The sequence below is a fragment of the Magnolia sinica genome, chromosome 1 (assembly GCF_029962835.1).
Source record: "Magnolia sinica isolate HGM2019 chromosome 1, MsV1, whole genome shotgun sequence".
Taxonomy (NCBI): Eukaryota; Viridiplantae; Streptophyta; class Magnoliopsida; order Magnoliales; family Magnoliaceae; genus Magnolia; species Magnolia sinica.
Window position 1 is genome coordinate 19916552 of NC_080573.1, and position 22342 is coordinate 19938893.

At 39.2% G+C, this 22342-nt stretch overlaps 1 protein-coding gene and 1 pseudogene across 4 annotated transcripts; both read right to left on the reverse strand.

Annotated features, from left to right (window-relative positions):
* The window catches only part of LOC131242449 (disease resistance RPP13-like protein 4), a 134221-nt pseudogene that overhangs the window by 110394 nt on the left and 1485 nt on the right, over positions 1–22342 (reverse strand).
* On the reverse strand, positions 1591–20980 carry LOC131242414 (disease resistance RPP13-like protein 4). 4 transcript variants are annotated; one of them, XM_058241036.1, is made up of 5 exons: positions 20937–20980; positions 6839–9450; positions 5300–5347; positions 3053–3154; positions 1591–2033 (listed from the first exon to the last, which is right to left on the reverse strand). In XM_058241036.1, exons 2-5 carry the CDS (start codon positions 9444–9446, stop codon positions 2002–2004), a joined length of 2790 nt encoding a protein of 929 aa, XP_058097019.1. In that variant the 5' UTR covers positions 9447–9450; positions 20937–20980; the 3' UTR covers positions 1591–2001. The 4 variants fall into 4 exon arrangements, with proteins under 4 accessions (XP_058097019.1, XP_058097029.1, XP_058097002.1 ...); XM_058241046.1 differs by lacking the exon at positions 5300–5347; XM_058241019.1 differs by lacking the exons at positions 1591–2033; positions 3053–3154 and adding an exon at positions 4898–5248.

Genomic DNA, 22342 nt, shown 5'->3' on the forward strand with positions numbered 1-22342 from the left:
GTTGTTCCAACGTGAAAACACAATGACAAAGGGTCGATTTTTTAATAAGAAAAAGAATGGATCGACAAGGTCCCAAATGAATTGGCTTATTCAAAAAAACCATTATTTTTTTAATGGGCCCTCAATAAATAAGCGGCCTTTTTTTGACTTAATAAGCGTTTTTCAGCTTCAAAATGATTATTACATGAAAGGAGATAGCGCGCAACAGCTCCATAGGAACTATGAGATTACCCCAAAAATGCCTTCGACATCCAAGGGTCACAGACTGACCTGCTAGGCAAAATAATTACGGTGGTCAGAAGAATCAGAATGCCAACCGTCACCTAGATAGGGGCAAAGCAAAATCAAAACAGAGTCCCTGTCCATTCCTAGCTAGGGACGGCCAGAGGTAGTACCTAATCAGCGTCCCCCTCCCCCTTATTCACGGTAAAGCCCTATAAAGAGAAGAAAAAATATATAAGTGAAAATCACTAATCTATTTAAAATAAACTGCCAAAATCAGGTAGGGTCCACAAAGGTAGCCAATGTGGTGTGGGATGAAATTGTTGACTAGAACAGCTTGTTCCAATTTCTGTTATACACTTGTTCCAATTTCAGTAATGCATAGGAGAGATTACTAACCCCAGTTGGAAGATTCTTCAATCATTTAAACTGGTGGCCCATTCCAAGTTCGACGTCTGTTGTCCATCTATAGTCATTGAAAATCTCATCTAGTAGTCAGCCTTAACTTTCCAACCATCAGACTTTTGAGAACTTGCTCTAGGTGGCCCAGCTGAATAAGCCAATCCAGTCCCAAACCGATATAGACTGGTGTATATTGGAACCAAAAACCTTGACCAAAAGTAGAGGAATGTATGCTTTGAATACAGAGGGAGCCAATGTCAATTCCCTGTTTTTATTTCATTTGAGAACTCTTCCTCATGTATTTCCTTCATGAGGGTGTTTCTACTGAGCAATAATCCCTATCATATGCTTGCCAACTCTTGCATGGGGATCATGTTGGTTCGTAGGGATGGCCGACCCCAAATCTCATTGGTCAGGTGATCTCTATCCATACAGTCCGATCAAATGTGTGTTCCTTACATTTAACAAATGGTGGTGATTCTTTAAATGCACTCATTGCATAATTCTATAGCAGTCTAGACTATCCAAATCACTGACCCAACTGTCAATGCGAGCATAAATGAAAATTTTGCACCGGTAAGATAATATTAACCATTTGACTTTTCCCTTCAAATTTGGACCACTCCCTACTGATAGTCATCCATTTGATGGTCATTAATTGGTGATTATTGTGATTTTAGAGATATGCTTCATCCACAATTTGGATGGTCTAGATGTACATTAGTATCACATGCGAGGAGGATCAGTCTACACATAGCTGTAGCCTAATTAAAACATTCATAGCCAAAACCCCAAGAAATTGATAATAAAAAAGAGAAATAAAAGGAGTTTCTGTGTGTTTGGAAAAAGTAGATGGTTAATGAGAAAAATTACAATATTGAATGGCATAATTGGTGGGATGTGGCCATCAGACACCATAGAGAATCATGGAGATTGTACAAGCGAAACCGTGAGTATCACTACATATTTCAAGAAAGGTTTTGAATTTCCTGTATTCACCACCACCAGTGGCTTGAATACTCTTGATTATACACACTCGAAGATATTCTCAATTTTCAATTTAAGTCTTTTAAAAAACACAAGTGCATACCATGGAAAAATGCCATGTAAATCTACTAATATCAATGAAATATATCTAATAGTGAAACCAAGTACATCCCCAGGTATCAGAAACTATCAATTCCAAAAGTTTATTGCCTACAAATATATTATAAAAAAGAAGTTTAAGACTTCTGCCCATCTAAGAGGAGGAACAAGAATTCACAGATTTATCAATGGAGATGGGAAGTTGAAAGTGAGAAAGCTGATGATGAACATTGGATGATAAGCGCCAGAAATTTTGTAGTTGCCTGTAGATATAAATCTCCTTTCCTCAAGCTACTCAGAAGAAATCTCCTGAATCGATGTACCTTTGCAAAGAAAGCATAAAGTGAATACCGATTAGCCAGATCCTGACTTGGATGTGAAATGCATCTGTATGCATGTGAAGGTGGTTTCTGTACACTTAGCCAACCAAATCACTTCTCAAATCTGAACACTCCAAAGATAGTGATTGCTATGCATATGAGCCATTGCTATGCATTTCTAAATCAGTTATTTTATTTTCATAAATGAGTGGCCCACCGGATGAATTGTCCTACTTGTTTTTGTTATGGGTATATATGCATTAGAACCATCAGATGGATTGCTCATCTGTACCATACATAAAGTGGGAAGGTCCTTGTAGTCATACCACTACAAAAAGAAATGGTAACAAAACAAGAAAGTTGACAAAGCAGAGCCATTAGAACCCCTTTACTATACATGGGTCAATTGAGTCCATCTAGTAGGACCCATCTCAGATCATGCTCCCCAATAAAAATATTTTGTTAGGCAATCCAAGCTTAAATTCCTTCTCCTCTCACCAAATGCAAGCTATTAACCATTTTTTAGACCGTTGGTTCGGAATTTGTCAACCAGATGGGTAGGATCATCTAATTTGTGTATTTCTATTTATTTTCCATCAACAACATGACAATTAAATGAACGTACAGAATTGACAAGTCACCCCTGCCAAAATGAACATGGAATATTGAAAAGTAAAATTTGTAATGACTCATGCTCAAATTCAAGATTCAAATAATTAATAATGCAGATTACAAGAAAGTAACATGTCCATATGGTAGTGGTAAGAACATAAACAGTTCAAATCAATCTAAGAAAGTACCTTGGCTATTGCCACCCCCATAAAAATACACCCATCATGTCTCCTTTCTATTAGAATTATTATATAACCAAAAGCAGAACGAATGGGGGGATTGTAAATTCAGTGAGTGCATACAAAAATGGTTATTCCCTACACGTGTGCATATGAAACATGGGAGCTATGATGTTGTGAGAAGAGCATGTGACAGATGATTGATAAAGAAAATGGAAAAAATCTTATCACCTTCTTCTTCCCTGGCAAAAGAATAAAACTTGTCACCTTCTTCTTCCCTGGCAAGAGAATAAAACTTGTCTCCTTTTTCTTCTTCTTTAACAGCACCCGTAGCTTCAAAGAGCGAGCATAAAGAGTTCGTGGGAGATGGAAAAGAGGTTGGAGATGTCTTCAAAGGAATTTAGGTGTGGCTTGGCAACTAGAATTTTGAAGAACCCACATCCAGCAATTGGATTCTTAAGAATTTCAGTGTATCAAGTTGTTTTTGATGACTCGAAATTTGAATCTAATCTCTGAGAATTTGAAAAGCTGCGTTTAGAAAGAATTATAAATCGCTTAAAATCAGAAATTGAATTCTGGCCAAATTCCAAGTTGCCAAAAGTGAAAATTAGCTCTAAAAGAATCTGGATCCTCTGCTGTTGGGAAACAGGGATTTCCTAGTCACTGCATTTTCATTGGGAAGTAAGCAATCCCTGTTTCCCAGCAACAGATAATCCGGACTCACTCTAGAATTAAATTCTAATTCCAAAAGACAATGATTTGGAAAAGAAAAAAACATAGATACTCTAGCAGAGTGTCATCGATGATAATCAGTCACCTAAAAAAAAAAAAAAAATCTAATATTTCTATTTCAACAAACAAGTGTCTTAGAATTGGCGTTTAGGATTATTGGACCAATCTAACTTTTGGGCTATAATTCATAGACAGTGGTTCTAACTTTAGTTGATGCCACGTGTACCATTTCTAAATGTCTGTGTATCAAGTGTCAAACATAGCTAGAGCATCAAATAGCTTGACCAGTAACATATCAGTCCGTCCATCAGAAGTGATAGTCCCACAATGGAGGTTTGCTAATTTATACATGTGGGCATGTATTACAACATGATACACGTGTGGCATCTGAGCTTTCCATTAGCTGTGATACTGTGTTTGGATCTAGATCGCCTCGCATAAAAGTCAGGTCAGTTTCCACAACTCAGATGTGCAACGTATCAATAGTTGGCTGGTGATCCCAACACAAGCCAGGTAGTTGGTGTTAAAGCTCAATGGGTACAGCGTGATCAATGTATTTTATCCACACCATCCAATCAAATTTTCAGCTACTTTTAGAGCACAAGCTCAAAATTGAAGAAAATCTAAAGCTTAAGTGGACCACGCCATAGGAAATAGTAGGGATTGAATGCTTACTTTGAAAACTTCTTGGGGGCACAAAAGTTTTTGATCATGCTGATATTTGTGTTTTCCCTTCATATATGTCAATGTGACCTAATCAACAGGCAGGGTGACCAAAAAAATATCACTATATATATATATATATATATATATATATATATATATATATAAATATATATATATATATATATATATATATATATATATCGTTTCTATACATTGATGCCAAACATGTCTTGGTTTCTATACACTTGGCTAAATATATCGTTTCTCAAATTTGAACACTCCAAAGATAGTGATTAATTAGAATAAACCGCCAACAAGTAGAGCATGTGAGCCATTGCTATAATTTTCTAAATCATTTTTTTTTTTTTTTTATTTTTATAAATGTGTGGCCTAGTTGATGAGTTGCCCTACCTATTTTTGTTATGTTAATGTATGCATTGAAGCAACAGATGGATTGATCATCTGTAACAGGGGAGGTACTTGTGGGCACACCACTACAAAAGGAAATGTAAACAAAACAAGAAAGTTGATAGGATAGAGCCATCCCTTTTCTGCACATGGGTTATAGTCACGTGTCAATTAAGACTGTCCATCTAGTAAGACCCATCTTGAATCATGTTCCCTTCATTATTTCTTTTTGGTTATGTAAACCAAGCCTAAATTTCTTTAGACAGTTGGTTTGGAATCTACCAACCAGATGGCTAGGATCATCCAATTTATATATTTTTAATCATGTTTCATCAACAACAAAGGCAATTAAATAAACATACTGAATTGGCACATCACCCCAGTCATGTGTACTATGGAAAGGTCTCTGTAATCCTACACCGTTTCCACCAGCTTTGCCATTATTTCTTCTTTCTATTAGAATTATTATACAACCAAAAGCACAACTGATGGGGGTATTTATCGAATCAGTACTGGGTTCACACACAACATACGTGGCATTTGTGATGTTTGCCCGGCAGCTAATATTACCTGAAGGTATTTGAGCCAAGAATGTCGTAGGAAAAGCATGTACATACATACCTGCTTCTTCTTCTTCTACTTCTTTTGTAGGAAAAGCATGTACATACATACCTGCTTCTTCTTCTTCTACTTCTTTTGCGACACCTTTAAGACGCAAGCCTAAAAAGGTAGAAAAAGATGGAAGTGAGGTTTAGAAATGTCTTCAAAGGAATTTATAGGTGGTTTTGACACTTGAAATTTGAAGAATCTACATCAATAGCAATTGGATTCTTGAGTATTTCAGTCTGTCAAGTTGTGTTTAACACCTTTAAATTTAAATAATCTCTAAGAACATGAAAAGTAGCTTTTAGAAAGAATTGCAAGTGGTTGAAAATTAGAAATTGAACTTTGGCCAAATTCCAAATTGTCAAAAGTGAAAATTAGCTCTAGAATTAAATTTTAATTTCAAAGGACAATAATTTGAAAAATAAAAATAAAAATAGAACTCTTTAAATGTCATCAATGATAATCAAGCACTTAACTTATTTAATTATGTCTATTGGATTGGCGGACATTTATTGGATGATTAAAAATAAAAAAATATTCAATAATGTTTTTATTTCTACAAAAAAGTGTCCCCTATTAGAGTTTAGGATTCTTGGACCAATCTAACTTTTAGGCTATGACATAGAGACAGTGATTCCATAAGTTAATTGGTTTAACATGAGTTGATGCCATGTGTGCCATTTCTAAATGTCTGTGTATCAAGTGTCCCATGTGGCTAGAGTATTAAATAACCTGACCAGTAGCATATCAGTCGTACGTCAGGTCTGTTAAAAGTGATAGTCTGACCACGGAGGTTTGCTAGTTTACACGTGTGGGCGTGTATCACAACATGATACATGCATGACATCTAGATCGCCTCACACAAAAGTCAGGCCAGCTTTCCCAAGTGGGATGGGCGAAAATATATAAATACAAATGAATGGTTAGATTTTTTTTTTTTAAAAAAACCGTCAATTTACTTTGGATTGCGTGGCCCAGCTGAAGAGTGATTTAGTCTGATTTAGAGAAAATCTAAATAACTCTATGGGGCCCACTGTGGGGTTAGTGCCTTATCCACACCATCCGTCCGGTTAATTACCAGTTCATTTTAGGGTATGAGCCTATAACTGAACCCTATCCAAAGTTCAAGCGATCCACACCACATGAAACAATGGGAATTGAATGCCTACCGTTGAAAATTTTGTGACCTCATTGACAGGTTGGATGAGAAATAAAACATCACTGTGAGCCCTGAGAAGGTTTCAACAGTAGATAAAGAGTCACTATCCCATTGTTTCCTGTGGTGTAGTCTACTTGAACTTTTGATATGCTTCAATTTTGGGCTCGTGTAATAAAGTGATCTGGAAAAACAGATGAACGGTGTGATAAAACACAGACATCCACAGTGGCCCCACAGAGTTAACTCGGTAGTCTATACTCTGGACGCAATCCGCTTTTTCGGAGATTGAATGGGTAATTCGCGGCACACGTACGAGAGTAATGAAAAAAGGTATGACGTGGCAGAGTGCAGTGCTCGCGAATCGCCTCTTCAATGCCTCTAACGCAGGCTTCACAAATGGTTTTGGATATACAAATTTAATAAAGTTTGGGTTACCCTTTAATTACCTGAATCTTCTTCTTCTTTCCTCCATTTCTTCTCATACCGATCTGTAACATCGAATGGGAATGACTGGAGCTTCGGACACTCCCAAACCTTGAGGAGTCTTAAAGACGGCATTGCCCTTCGCATCCTCTGCCACTCCTCTTCCAATTCGTACAAAAATTGTAGCACCAAGACCTCCACTTTCCATACCCCACTCTCGCCGTCCCAAAATCTGGGACCCATCTCCCTCATCCCTCCCTCGTGAATGTAAAGAAACTGAAGATTGGGAAGGGAAGTAGGACTGAGCCACGCAGGTGTCCTTTCTCCTGGCCAGTTCGAAAGATACAACTCTCTCAGGGATTTAAGAGGAGGAGAAAGCTCACCTTCAATCTTCCTTACAACTCCATCTCTTTCAACAGAAATTCCCCCAAAATCTAAACTTAGAATTTGCAGATGCTGGAGCATTGATAACACATTCCATTCCCCTTCTTCTATTTCTTCCACTGACTTTATCTCCATCCAAAGTTCTCTAAGTTTTGTCAAGCTCTTCAACTCCGAAATCCCGGATCCATTTTTATTCACAGGATTAAACCATTCTAAATTTTCGAGATTTGAAAGCTTTCCAAGCCTTTCCGGCATGCATTCTAAAGACCTACACTCTAAAATTTGGATAGCTGTTAGCTTCTCTAATGTTGTGATTGACACAGGAAGCCTTTTCAAATTCGGGCAGTTGAATAAACGTAGAATCCGAAGATTACGAAGATTTCCGATTGAATCGGGCAGTGATCTTAAGGCAGAACTTCTCTCTATCTTAAGATAGACGAGGTGCTGTAATGACCCTAGCCCACCCAACCAATCGCTGTACGCCATATTCCCATCGAGATTCCTGTCTGACAGTGAAAGAGATAACACCCTCAACCACCTTACTTCGCATAGTTTTGCTTTTAGACTTGCAATCATCTCTATGCTCTGAATGTCCATCCCAACCGAAGTCCGCAGCTTGGTGGGACTGTTTCTGATGCTCTCTACAGCTGTATTCCCCACAATTCCCAAACGACGAGACTGCTCACTGAATGCGGGACTACCTCCACAGTCCAACCTCACAAAAAAGCTCTCTTCTCTTGCAATTCTTATTACCATATCTCGAACCATATCATGCATTTTGCACCAAACATAGCTTCTCTCGAAGGTATCTTTAACCACTCCAAGTATCAAAAATCGATTAAATAATTCTGAAATACGTTCTTCTCCTATCTCAACTGCCGTTTTCCCATTTTTTCCCCAAACGAAACCCTCACCAATCCACCAGTTAACCATGTCAGGAACATAAATTTCGAAATCTTCAGGAAACATGGCAAAGCACAAGAAGCAAGGTTTTAAGTGTGCTGGGAGCTCTTCGTAGCTTAACTGTAGTCTTGAAATGATCAGTTCATCTTTCTTATCGATTCCCAACTCCTCCTTCAAGTGCTTTGATATTCGCCTCCATTCATGGATAGAATCACTCTTCCCCAGCATCATTCCACCCACAACCTTGATTGTTAATGGCAGTCCCCCGCACCTCGCAACAATCTCCTTTCCCAAGCCCTCCAAGTCTGGATTTGTGCACTTACCTCCAGTTCTTGCAAAAGCTACTTTACTGAACAAGGACCAACTGTCTTCTTTTGAAAGAGTTTGGGGATAGTGTATGTGTCTGCCGGCAGCTCCCATTGATTTAGCAACCTCTTCATTCCTTGTTGTAAGAATGACATAGCTACCACTCACTTTGGGCAAAGCGGACTCCAAGCTTTCCCACCATCTGTTTTTATCTGTTTCCCAAACATCATCCAAAACTATCAAGTACTTATCATCTAACTTAGCCTTAAGCCTTTCCAACAGGTCACGAACATCCTTTCCCCTCATAGATCCTTCTTCTACATTTAGTTTCCCTAGCATTTTCTTCAGCAATTCATCCAATTTGAAACTCTGAGAAACAGTAACAAAAAGCAAGTACCTAAAAGAGTCTTTCACCCTCCCACTATCACATATCTTTTGAGCGAGTGTGGTTTTACCGATTCCCCCCATTCCAGCTATTCCAATCACCATTGAGGGTCCATCTGCTTCTAAGATCCAATTTATAATCTTTGTTGAGTCATCTTCTAATCCCACCATTTCAGCTTCATGCATCAGGATTGGGTAGGTCATTCCCATATTCCCAACATCTTCATCTTTGCCAGGTTGGCGAGGAGCTGTTTGCAAGTAGGACTTCATCTTCCCCTGCACCTCTTTTATTTTTTTATTTGTTTCCACCAACCGCTTTCCCATCTGACGGCGGGATTTCAAAAGGGCAGGAGAGCAATAACTAATAAAATTGGGTGCACACCCTTGGTCTTTTTTATGGAATTGAAGATGGCAATCTGCTATTACATCCTCAGTATCATATACCAGCTCTCTTAAGTCTCTCATTATCGTCTTGAAAGTCTCATTCCTCTCTTTTATCTTCACTTGATCAGCATCCTTGAGATAGCTCCGCATATACTTTAGCTCCTGCGTTGTTTCTTCAAACCGGTCATCAAATTCAAGTAGTTGTCGACCTTCGCTTTCAAGTAATGACACCAAATTATCTAGGAGAATACGGACGACAGCATCTGCCATTTCCCTGTGCAATATTTTCATACATTTATGAAAATCGAATCCAAAACTAGAAGGTGAAGGAAAAGAGGAAAGAAAAAAAACTAGGCAGAAAATATTACAATTGAATTGTCTATAAGAAAGTAATTGCACAATTACTCCTATATACAATAGATTTATTTTCACTTTATTCTGATCATTTTTCCTTATGTGCAATGCATTTTTTAGAAACTTGGCAAGTCAATTTGGAACTTGACAATGTCAACTGAGATCAGCATGAGAATCTGCCAACTTCCTATATGAGTCAGGTTGTTACAAAACTCGTTAGATTTCTCGAAACTTGCCCGAGTTTTGCACTAATTCCATGGACTTGTCGAGTTTTGTGTTACTTGGCTGAGTTTTATAGAGTGAAAAGGTTTGATTTTTATTTTATTTTATTTTTTAAAAAAGTAAAGTAGGGGTTTGAACCCACCACCTCTAATATAAACAAAGGCCTTGCCTGAGTTTTGTTACATGACTCGTCTGGTTTCCTCTTTAACTCGCCCATGGTATGCACTAAATTGCTAGACTAATCGAGTTTTATGTTACTCGGGCTACTTTTTTAGAGTGAAAAGCTATGGTGGAAACAAAAAAAAAAAAAAAAAAAAACATTACAAACAAAGCAACTTGATTATATGAACTGAGCAAATAACAGGCCCAATGTTTTGGTTGATGCTCCATGATTTAAGCCTAGATGAAATTGATGAATTGACACACCAACCATTGTTACCGTGGTACTGCATTACATCCCGATGGATTGTTGTAGGCAACTATTACACATTCTAGTTAGTGATGAAACCTGTCTCTATCATCGCCTGCTCGCTAGTGGGAAGTTTTTATGACTTTGTGTTGGATGGACACCTTGAGAGATATGGTCCCAATAGTATCACTCCATCACCAGTAGAGATATCTAGTATGGACGAAGGTCGGATCCTGGTGAATGTCACCCAGCATGAGAGAGGTGCGTGGGCAACAGGAAGAGACGAAATCACAACCCGGATGTGGAATGATTCGTATCTACTGAGTCGTTGAATTTAATTTCTTCAAAACAAATTACCTCCTACTGTGAGTGCAAGAGGATATAGGATCCAGATGATTAGACAAATCACACAGTGAATCTAATCAAAGACACGGTCATTCTCTTATCTGAGGACTACGGTGATAGCGATCCAGACATCCTATGGTCGTATGAAATTAAGTTGGGAAGAAGTGAATATGGCCTATCAAAGACCGACGGTGAAGGCCAATAACTCGAAGAACACGTCCAACACTATCAACTCTAGGAAGAAGGCTAAAGTTTCCCAACCATATGATCAAATTAGAAGTGGGATAAGTGAATAGTGCAGATTATTCCAAAACTTGGTATGGTACAAGGATTAACTTCAGAACATGTACTTTTAGCGACAAAGTTACTTTCGTCGAAAGAAATCTATGGGGCAGCTTTTCTCACCCTACGGGAACATATGAAGAATCATGAAGATGAATGATATGGATGTTTTAATATGCCAAAATAACAATCTACTCAAGGATTTGAATGGCATGGATGTTGATGAGGCAGAGTAATGATCGGCTAACAAAGATGTGTGACCTGACAGTGGGTGTACCAACAAGCTAACAAAAAAAAAAAAAAAAAACCCAATTATAGGTAATATTGAGAAGAACATAGCACATACGTGGCGAAGCAGGAATGTAAAGTTGAGGGTAATGCCTACTGAGGTGTATCCTGGCTGATTTCTATTTGCAATCACATACTCACTTTCCCCATTATATTCATGTTATATCTACAACGTTCATCCATTTTATTTTTATTTTTTTTTCCATATGAATATGCATGGGGTATGAACCCCAAAAAGGAAATCTGATCCAAATCATGTGTGAACCCCACGACAGGAAAGAGTGGTAACTGAATGCCCACCATTAAAAAGTAAAATCCCACATACTCACTTTCCCCATCATATTCATGTTATATCTACAACGTTCATCCATTTTATTTTTTATTTTTTTTTCCATATGAATATGGGGTATGAACCCAAAAAGGAAATCTGATCCAAATCAAGTGTGAACCCCACGACGGGAAAGAGTGGTAACTGAATGCCCACCATTAAAAAGTAAAATCCTCTTCAGGGCTAGAAAAACGGGTGCAGCTTCCTGGATCCCCTGACTGATGTAGCTTACATTAATGCCATCCATCCATTTTAACGATTCATTTAAGGTCATTATTCTAAAAATGAAGCATATCCAAATCTCAAGTGGACCACACCAAAAGGAAATAGTGGTAGTTGACCGTGAAAAACTTCTTATGGGCTACAAAAGTTTTTTTTAAATTATCGAGCTTATATTTGTTTGGTCCCTTCATCTCGATCTTTGTGACCTTATTGACCTGTTTGATGGAAAATAAACATTCAGTTGGGTCTCAAGAAGTTTTTAATGGTGAATATTCAATCACCACTGCAAGGCCATCAGCCGAACTTCGAGCCTAGGGCTGTACATGAACCGGGCTAGCCCGATCAACTCGCTCGACTCGGCCCGACCCGGAACTGAGTTTGATAAAAAAAACTATGTTTCAGATTGCAAGTCTTTACAACAAAAAAGGCATTATATATATATATATATATATATATATATATATATATATATATATATATATATATATATATATATATATATATATATATATATATATATATTCCTAAATCCTTACCCAGTTACCCTAACCATTTACAACAATCCAGGCCGTCCAAATCGTGGTCCCTTTGTAAATGGAGCAAAGTCCCAAAAATCTATGACAAAAGCCCTTCCCAAAAATCAAGGTTGTTCAAGTTACCTGCCAAAGCCCTTCCCATGGAGTAGATAGAGCAGAGTCAAAAAATCAAGGCCGTCCAAATCGTGGGTCCGAAACTGGCCTGAACTTGGCCCGAACTCGCCCATTGCTGATCGGGTCGAGTTCGGGCTAGACAAGTTGGCTTGGTGACCGGGTCGGGCCGGGTTCGGGCTGATTTGGCTGGTGACCGGGTCGGGCCAGGTTGAGCCCAGTTCGACTCGGTTCGGCCCGATGTACACCCCTATTCGGGCCGTTCATGATGCTATGCTTTTCAGTATTTTGCTTGGCTTTCCCAAGTGGTCATTGAATCCGACTCGCAGTTTGTGGTGGAGGCCTTCAAGGGTACCTCAAATCTTGCCTAGAAATGGACTATTAGTTATCAAGAATTAAGGGCTTTAAGGAGAAGGGCAACTTCTCCATATCCCTCATTCCTCGTGAAGTTAATGGACTGGTTGAAGGCCTTGAAAGAGAAGGAGCGGCTAATCAGGGGAAGATTACGATGGATATTCCTTCTTGATAAAGTGGGGCCGGGGGCTTTAAGGGAGTCATGATTTTTTCTTCAAGTAATTACCGCTAGTCTGGAGTCTGTATATTGATATGATAGGTGGCCAGGCCTCTTTTTGTTTGCTTGTGTCCGCCCGAAGGTCTTTGTAATTTCTCATATAGATATATATATAGTCCCGGTCTCCTGCGCACCATGGCGCACGGAGCTTAAATACGAGCTCCGTGCAAAGCCCTTAGATCTCCATCTTCGGCTGAGATTAAGCATCCCTAAACAGTAGAGAGTCTCCGTATTTAAGACTACGCGCCACTAATTTCGGACGCTGACGAGCTCCTCCTGAAGTGACGTCTCCAAGTTCTGTGGGTGTAATAACAAGCTAACAAAAAAAAAAAAAACAAAAAGATGACGGCCCATCTGGACCATACGTGTGTACACACTGATTTAGCCTTGTTCAAGATGTTCCCACCACAGATGGACCACGGTCAAAGAATTGCATTGGACTGACAATCCTAACCATCTATTCGTTAGATGCTTGACTAGTACGTGGGTATGATCAAGGTGGGCCACTGGATAGGTGGGTCACAGTGGATTACGCATGACCACTATATCGCCTTGATCAGACGACCAACAACATTCAAGGGCAGAATCTTCCAATCCAACGGTCTTTATTAGCTGTTGGTGGGGCCAGCTTAGCCCCCAAAAGTATACACACCGTAACGTGGTAAGAAAAAAATCCAATTCCATCACTGTGTTAGTCTAGAAAACTGGCTAGCATTTTCAAACGCTGTCGTAGGAAATGAAGACTTCTTCTAAAAAGTAGATTCTATTACATCTTGACCGTTGAAAATCTTGATAGAAATTTTTAGGACATCAAAGTCTTTCTGAGACGTTGATCCTTTCTAATCTTGACCTTTTAAAAATCTTTATCATAGAAATTTTCAGCGGGGACGAAACCGAAAACGTCCATGTTAAGGAATTTCACACGGTACTGTAGGAAGCGCGTACAACACAACGCTCTGTGGGTCCATCATGATGAATGTGTGACATCCATTCCGTTCATTTGTGCCAGCTCATTTTATTACGTGAACCCAAAAAATCAGGCTGATAAAATAGTGAAGTGGACCACACCACAGGGAAATGTGTGGATAAGGACCCGTTGAAACTTGCTTTGGGCCCACTGAAGTTTTGAATTGGGTGGGTGTTTTGTTTTTTACCTCCATCCTGGTGGGCCACAATTTGGGTGGCAAATAAAACCTCATTGTTGGGCCTATCAATTTCATGGTACTGATTTATGGCACTCAGAACTTTTTAACGGTGGGCGTCACTCTCCCCTTTATTTTTTGTGGTGGGGTCCTCTCGAACTTCGGATCTGATTCATTATTTGGATCATGCCGTAATATGGTCCTTCCAAATGGATGGATGGTGCAGATACAAAACACACATCACGGTGTGGCTCACAGAACTTGGAGACGTCACTTCAGGAGGAGCTCGTGAGCGTCCGAAAATAGTGGCGCGCGAGTCTTAAATACGGAGACTCTTGCTATTTAGGGATGCTTAATCTCAGCCGAAGATGGAGATCTAAGGGCTCTGCATGGAGCTCGTATTTAGGCTCCGTGCGGCACGGTGCGCAGGAGACTGGGACTCTCTCTCTCTCTCTCTCTCTCTCTCTCTCTCTCTCTCTCTCTCTATATATATATATATATATATATATATATATATATATATATATATACATTTTCTGAAATGAAAAAAAAAAAAAAAAAGAAGAAGAAAAATAGTCCACCTGAGATTTGGATCTACTTCATTAGTGGTGATCATGCCCTAAAATAAGATTTCAAAACAGATGGACAGCGTGGATGTAAGTCTCATATATCATGGTGGGCCCTACAGTCAGGGGTCCACCCACCCCGGTGGATCCAATGATCCACCCAAACTGCACCCCAGAAAAAGATCCATCCACTGTGGAATTATCTCTTTGGTCCTTCATGTAGGTTTGTATGACTGGGATGAAATGCAAAGATGGTTCACAACAGGACAGTGGACTGTATAAAAAGTGTAATGGTTGGTGTTTAATCACCACATTTTGATGATGCCATGGTCTTCCAGGGGTTGTGATCTCTTTCATTTTTGGGATCATTTATTATATGAAGCTTGCAAAATAGATGAATGGCATGGATAGATCACATCATCATAGTGGGCCCCCAAGCACTGTCCAGTATTCCACCGCCACTTCAGTAAGCAATCCAAGGAGGCGGTTTGGCTAGTGATGCTGCCAGCCTGCCACTAGCCAAGTGGCTAATAGTCGGTGCTCTGTAGGCTCCACCATGATGTATGTGTTTTATCCATGCCGTTCATTAATTTTTTCAGATCATTTTAGGGCAAGATCCAAAAAATGAGGCAGATTTAAATCTCAAGTGGACCATACCACAGGAAAATAGTAGTGATTGAATGTCCATCATTAAAAACCTCCTGGGCTTGTTATAATGTTTACTTGATATCCGACCTATTGATTTGGTGTACAAACCTAGATGAAAGGTAAAAACAAATATCAGCTTGATCCAAAACTTTTCTAGCCCCATAGAAGCTTTTAATGGTGCACGTTCAATCAACAACTGTTTTCTGTGATGTGGTCCACTTAAGATTTCGATATACCTCATTTTTGGTCTCATATCATAAATTGGAAGGCATGGATGAAACACATATATCATGATGGGCCCACAAAGCACTAACCACTCGCCATTGATAATTCCCCGTGACTCAACAGGAAACAGACGGTAACATATGGGTCAACGTACTTTGACATTTTGTATTACCCATTTCCTATGATTTATCATAAATCATAGATTTGAGAAAACCAACCAGGTAGGATGCGAGATTGCGTTCTGTGCTACACAACACCAATTTAGTGGTGAGTACCATCCATCCATTTTTTAAGATCAAATTTAGGCATGAGCACAAAAATGAGGCAGATCCAAACCTCAAGTGGATCACACTACAGAGGATAATGACATCCACCATTGAAGCCTTACTGGGGCCCACCAATAATTTTATTTTCCATCCATCCTGTTCATAAGGTCACACAGACCTGAATGAAGGGTAAGCAGAAAAATCAGGTTGATCCAAAACTTCTTGTGGCACCTAAGAAGTTTTCGATGCTAAGTATTCAATCTCCACTGCTTTCTATGGTGTGGTCCACTTGAGGTTTGGATCTGCCACATTTTTGGGTTCATGTATTAAAATGATTTTACCTCAATCACAACAATCCATTTATTAAAATCTAAATAACAGAACCACACATTCTATCACAACAACTTTTATCATTTAAATACCTATTGAGAAATGATACAGTGGGCTATATGAAGGGAAAATTTCCCATGCACATGGTTGTACTTGGAATCGTTGAAATCCACATCAACTGCCTGGACCGTCCATTAGGTCCAGCCCGCTCTTCATAGACAACCTTTAAAATATCATAATGGTCAGATGATTTAAACCATCCATTCAGTAGCTTATAGAGATTGATGGACAAGATTCCTCGTTAAAGATGAGCCACAGCAACGGATGTTTCAGACCATGTGATAGCTTAGTTTTTTTTTTTTAGTTTTTTTTTTTATATATATGAAAGAACATTAGACTAGATGTAATGGAATTAACCACTTTGGAGATGTCGGTCAGTCCAAACATGAGTACAACAACAGCTAAAGAAGCAAGAATCACATCAATCAAAATGAATGAACCTTAAGATCAATAGCATGCAAGGTTGGAAGGTCAAGATCGAGCAGAGAAAAACGGGTCAAATGATAAACTGGATGCATCTACACATCTACTAAAGGTGAGTTGCACAGAATTGGTTATGTTTCTTTTTCTTAAAAAAAAAAAAAAAAAAACACTTTGGCCACTAATCTAAGAATTGTAAAATGGACAGTTATTTAAATAATAATCTGGCATTTCAAGGGATAGGATCACTCTCCTTATAAGCCATGATAAAGCGGTTGAAAGAAGCATATGGATTCTTCAATCAACAGGAGAAAGAAGCACTTTGGTCAGATAATGCTATCCGCTCAATCATCAGCTGCTTAAAAGTTGTAATAAAACTGTAGAAAAAATAAAATAAAAATACACATACTAGTTGTCTACCCATCTGTAGTGTAATCTATTAATCTATCGTGAAAGAATAATAAAATTTCAAACTGTTCATCAGGTCCAATATACATTTCATGGGCTACCATGCAATGTCACACCAATTTGACAAATATTAGCCATTTGATCCATGGCCTTTAATGTAGACGTCAATATTGTTTATAATACACCGACTTAGTAGGGGCCATCATTTTTTTTTTATTTTATATTTTACACACGCACACACACCCTACACACTCATGCTGTGGTGGGATTTCACCGCCTTTGGATAATCGAACCCTTGACAGGGTGTTGAAACTCCTAATAGTCTGCCACCGGAGCGAGTAAGGATCCAGTAGTAAGCGCCATCATGGATTGCTTGTGTTTCTAAAGAATCACACTTGAGCAAGCCCATCCACTGTTATGTTTATTCTCCATCCAACCCGTTGGTAAGGTCACACGTACCTAGATGAAGGGAAAACACAAATGCAGGTCTGGTTCGTTTTTGGGCTCATGCACTAAAATGAGCTGAAAAAATAGATGGACGGCATAGATCCTCAATAAGTATATCAAGGCAGGCCCACAGTCAGGCCGCGATGTGTTAGGAGAGGCCACAGCCACCTACTGTCCCCGCCACGCTGGAAGGAGGTTACCAAATCCGCATGTAAGCAAGCAGGAACGGGGACCAGGTGAGTCGGTGGAGCCAGGCCATGACTACAGGGCCCACCTTGATATATGTGTTGCATATCCACACCATTGATCCGTTTTGTTATCTCATTTTAGAGCACAGACCCCAATCTCAGGAAAATCACACCACAGTAAACAGTGGTAATTGAACACCACTATTAAAAAGTTTTTATGGGCCACAACATTGTTGGATTAAGCTTATATTTGTATTTTCCTTTTATTTAGATCTGTGTGACCTACTCAACAAGTTGGATGAAAACTAAACATTACAATGGGCCCTATGAAGTTTTTAATAGTAGGTATTCAATTCATCTTTATTTTTCTATGTTATGGTCCAAGTGAGATATTAATCTGCCTCAATTTTAGACTCATGCCTTAAAATAATATGAAAAAAATAGATGTACGGTGTGGATAAAACATATACATTTTGATAGGCCCATATTGCACTGACCAGCAGCTAGGTTAGTTATGGCACGCGCGGTCAGCATGCAATCGATGCCCGGCAGCAGCATTCCGGATCCAAGGGTAAGAGAAGGAAGATGGCTTCTAAAGTCATTCGGAGACTCAGAGTCAGAGACATTATAAATCGGAGCGGATTAGGTGTGGCCCGGCATCACCGGGCCGCAGTCCGGCCCTTATCATGGGGCCCATCTTGATGTATATATTTTGTATCCACACCGTCCATCTATTTTTCCATATTATTTTAGGGTATTAACCCAAAAATAAAACAGATCCAAATCTTAGAAGGACTATGTCGTAGGAAACAGTGGTGATTGACCATTAATACTTCTTGTGGGCCACAAAAGTTTTGGATCAAGTAGATACTTAGCTTTTCCCTTCATACAGATATTTTTAACCATATCAACAGGTTGGATGGAATATAAACATTACAAAACAAGACGGTGGGCCTTAAGAAGTTTTTAACGGTGGGGCACTCAATCACCACTGTTTCCTATGGCATGAGATTTTGATTAGTTTCATTTTTGGGGCTCCTAACTTAAAATGATCAGGCAAAAATGAATGAACAGTATGGATACAAAATACCTACATCAAGGGGGGCCCAAAGTAAGGGTCGCACCATCTTAAGGCAAGTTTGGTATACACTTACTCCACTCCCATCAGAAATGGGAGCGGATTGCCTCTGACCGGGGCCCAGGCTGTGGGGGGTCCACAGAGATATATGTGACAAATCCACTCCATCCATCTATTTTTAAAGACCACAATAGTGCAGGCTTCTAAAAGTCAGGCAGATCCAAGACTCAGGTAGACCACATCAACAAAACAGTGAGAACAGCAACATCCACCATTGAAACCTTCCTGCGGCTGATCATGACGTTTATATGTCATCCAAACCGTTCTTAGAATTATAAATAGGGCTGTCAATGGGCCGGGTAGTCCCAATGGTCCTTTGGGCTTAGCCAAATTGGGCTTGGTTTGGGGTTGTGTTTCAGGCCTGACTGGTCGGGCTCAGGCTAAAATCAGAACCCTGATTGTCAACCTGGCTGGACTCGAATTTAGCACTCCAAAGCTCATGAACCCCCCTGGCCTGATAGCTCTTTTCTAAACCTAATTTTCCCTTTTTCTTTCACTCTCCCCCTCTCTCTCACACATGAGACACCAAAATATCATTTATCAACTGAGATACTTGAGGCTCAGGCTCAGGCTCAGGCTCAGGCTCAGGTGGACTCATGCCGGGCTTTGTGTAAATGTCTCAGGTCGGACTCAGGCTGGACTACTTTCAGCCGGTCATGGGCCCAGGCTGGATTTAGGCTTAGGTTCAGAATTACAGGCTGGGCTTAGATAGAGCTTGGCCTGGTCCTAACCCAGCCCATTGACAGCCCTAATTATAAATACGATAAACTGTAGGAATACATGTTATCCTGATTTTTTATAATAATAATAATAATAATAATAATAAACCTTCTGTCACTGCCAGGCATTCAACCCTCACTGTTTTGTGTAATATAGCCCACATAAGTTTTGGATTTGCATGATTTTTAGAATTTCGCCCTACTATGGTCTTTCAAAATAGATGAGTGGAGTGAATTTGCCACTAACATCTCATGAGATATATAGGCAATCCGCTCCAATAAGAAATGGCGGAGGCAGCCTATAAAGCAAGTTTAACTTTTCAGTAGAAAAAAGAAACAAATGGAAAAGACTTTTTACAAGAGAGAGAGAGAGTAAAAATGGCTTCTTACAAAAATAAATAAACAATAAGGCATATAAAGCACTTCTTAAAGGAGAGCCGCCCCATTTCATCATGGCATGAGTGAATGGACCCAGGTTGATGTATGTATTGCATGGATGTAGATTGCACACTCAATAACCTAATACAATCTATGGGGTCCATTGTGATGTATGTGTCTTGTCATGTTGTCAATTCATTTTATGAGCTCATTTTAAAGTATAAGTCCAAAATTGAAGCATATCCAAAGTTGGAGTGGACCGCATCATAGGAAACATTGGGGATAAAAAAATTATATATATATATCCATGATGGAAACCTTTTTAACACCCACCGTGATGTTTATTTGTCATCTAACTTGTTTATAAGGTCACATGGATATGGACGATGGGAAATTACAAATATCAACTTATCCAAGACTTTTGTGGCCCATATGAAGATATCAACAGTTCTGTGGTGTTGTCCACTTAGCTTTGGGTATACTTCAATTCTGGGATAATGCCCTAAAATGACTTAGAAAAACAGATGGACAGCCTACCTAAGACACATACATCCACGCCATCTATCCAGTTTTTAGCTTATTTTAGGATGTCCAGCCCAAGTAGTAGATCCAAATCTCGGGTGGACCACATCATAGGAAAAATGGTGATTGAACACCTACCATTAAAAACTTCTTAGTGCTATGGTTTATTAGCCATCTGGCTAGTTGGTAAGGTCAAACATGCTTGGATGAAGGGAAAACACAAATGTTACCTAGATTTAAAACTTTTGTGGCTCAAAATCACCACTATTTAATACATTGATGACTTTGGACGTATCAGTTAGTTGAAACATCAAACAACAGCAGCTAAAGATGCAAGAACCACATCAATCAAATGATTGAACCTTGTGATCAAGAGCATACAAGATTGGAAGGTCAAGATTAATCAAAGAAAAGAGGTCCGATCATAAACTTGATGCATCTATTAAAGGGAATCTGCCTAGGATTGTTTATGTTTCAAAAAACCAACTTTGGTCGGACAATGCTGGTCACTCAATCTATGAATTGTAAATTTGATGGTAATTTTTAAAAAATAAAATAAAATAAAATAAAAAGTCTAGCATTCAAAGGAATACATCCCATCCCTAATAAGTCATGATAAGGCGATAGAAGAATACCAGAATAAATGGAGAGCTTGTAAACCGTAGAAGAAGGAAGATGGCTTTTGCAATCAGTTGGCCACTGGAGATTAGAAATGGATGAGGTAGCATAGAAAGAACTAATTACTTAAGATTTTTATTTTATTTTTTTAAAGCATAAATTATTTGGAATCCCAAGTTACTTAAGTAGCTTATACTCATTTGTACTTATTAAGTAAATAAAATAAGTTTGGTTAAACAATATACTTACTAGCAAAAAGTAGAAAAAACTTGCTTGGCTTCCAATATTATAAGTAATTATCCCTCAAATTTGTTTGGTCCCCCTCACATCCATCTTTCATCATTTGGAGCCAACCTATGATGTGGACCATTCATTGTGTGGACCCCACCTTTGATGTGGGCTGTCCATCATGCAGGGCCCACCATAGATGTGGGCCATTTATCATTAGGGACAAACCTTTTATGTGCATTGTTCATTATGTAGGCCCCATCTTTGATGTTTGTCATCCATCATGTGGGGCCCACCATCAATGTTATTGTCCATCATGTGGGGCCTACCTTTAATATCCACTAACCATCATATGGAACCCAGATTTGATATGTACTGGCTATCATGTGGGCCCCAACTTTGATAAGGGTTGTCCATCGTGCGGAGCTTGCCTTGGATATGGGCTAGTCATCATTAGTGCTGACCTTTGATGTGGACCGTCTATCATATGGGGCCCATGTTTGGTTAATTACATGAAAATGGCCTGGCCCAGAATCAGATGGATGTCCATACCATGAGTCCAGCATGCATCCTCTTTCAGCCTCGAAGGTCCCACACGAAGAATGATCACATGTAGGAGTTGGCCAATGTGTTCAACCTTAATGGATTTTCCTGTCCTTAGCACAGCCCATCTGTCCATCATGTGGTGGCCACCTTTTATGTGGACCACCCCACACATGTGGCCATCTTGGATTACATGTAACATGGAGTAGATGAAAACTATATAATTGTGTTGAGGGAGTAGACTAGGTGTGGCCCTTATTGTGGGGCCCCACCTTGATGTAGTTATTTTATATCCATACTTCATCCATTTCTTATAGATTATTTTTGGGTGTGAGCATAAAAATAAAGAACATCCCATTCTCAATCTTTCATATATATATCATATGATGAGTATATAGGTGATAGCAAGGCCAACTTATTGGAAGGTTTGGATGTCACATCTTCTTAATAGATTGAAACGTATCCCATGGGCAGACTGTATCTTGTGGTCCAACCAGATGAACTTGAGAACTTTGATTAAGAGAAAGTGAACCTTAAATTACTAGGATTGAATCTTCAGATTCACCCTAATATATTGAGAAAAACTAATTTCTTCACATACGGTAACATCACGGTTTACCATTCAACTTGTGGATGCTGATGCAAATTTCCT

Bases quoted from the DNA above. Each gene is read 5' to 3' on its own strand.
- LOC131242414 (XM_058241019.1), bottom strand. From the start codon at position 9,446: ATGGCAGATGCTGTCGTCCGTATTCTCCTAGATAATTTGGTGTCATTA. The intron at 5,348-6,838 runs GTAATTAAAGGG...CTACCTTTTTAG, and splicing joins GAAAGAAGAAGAAGATTCAG to GCTTGCGTCTTAAAGGTGTC. The intron at 5,249-5,299 runs GTATGTATGTAC...AAGAAGAAGCAG, and splicing joins AGTAGAAGAAGAAGAAGCAG to GTATGTATGTACATGCTTTT.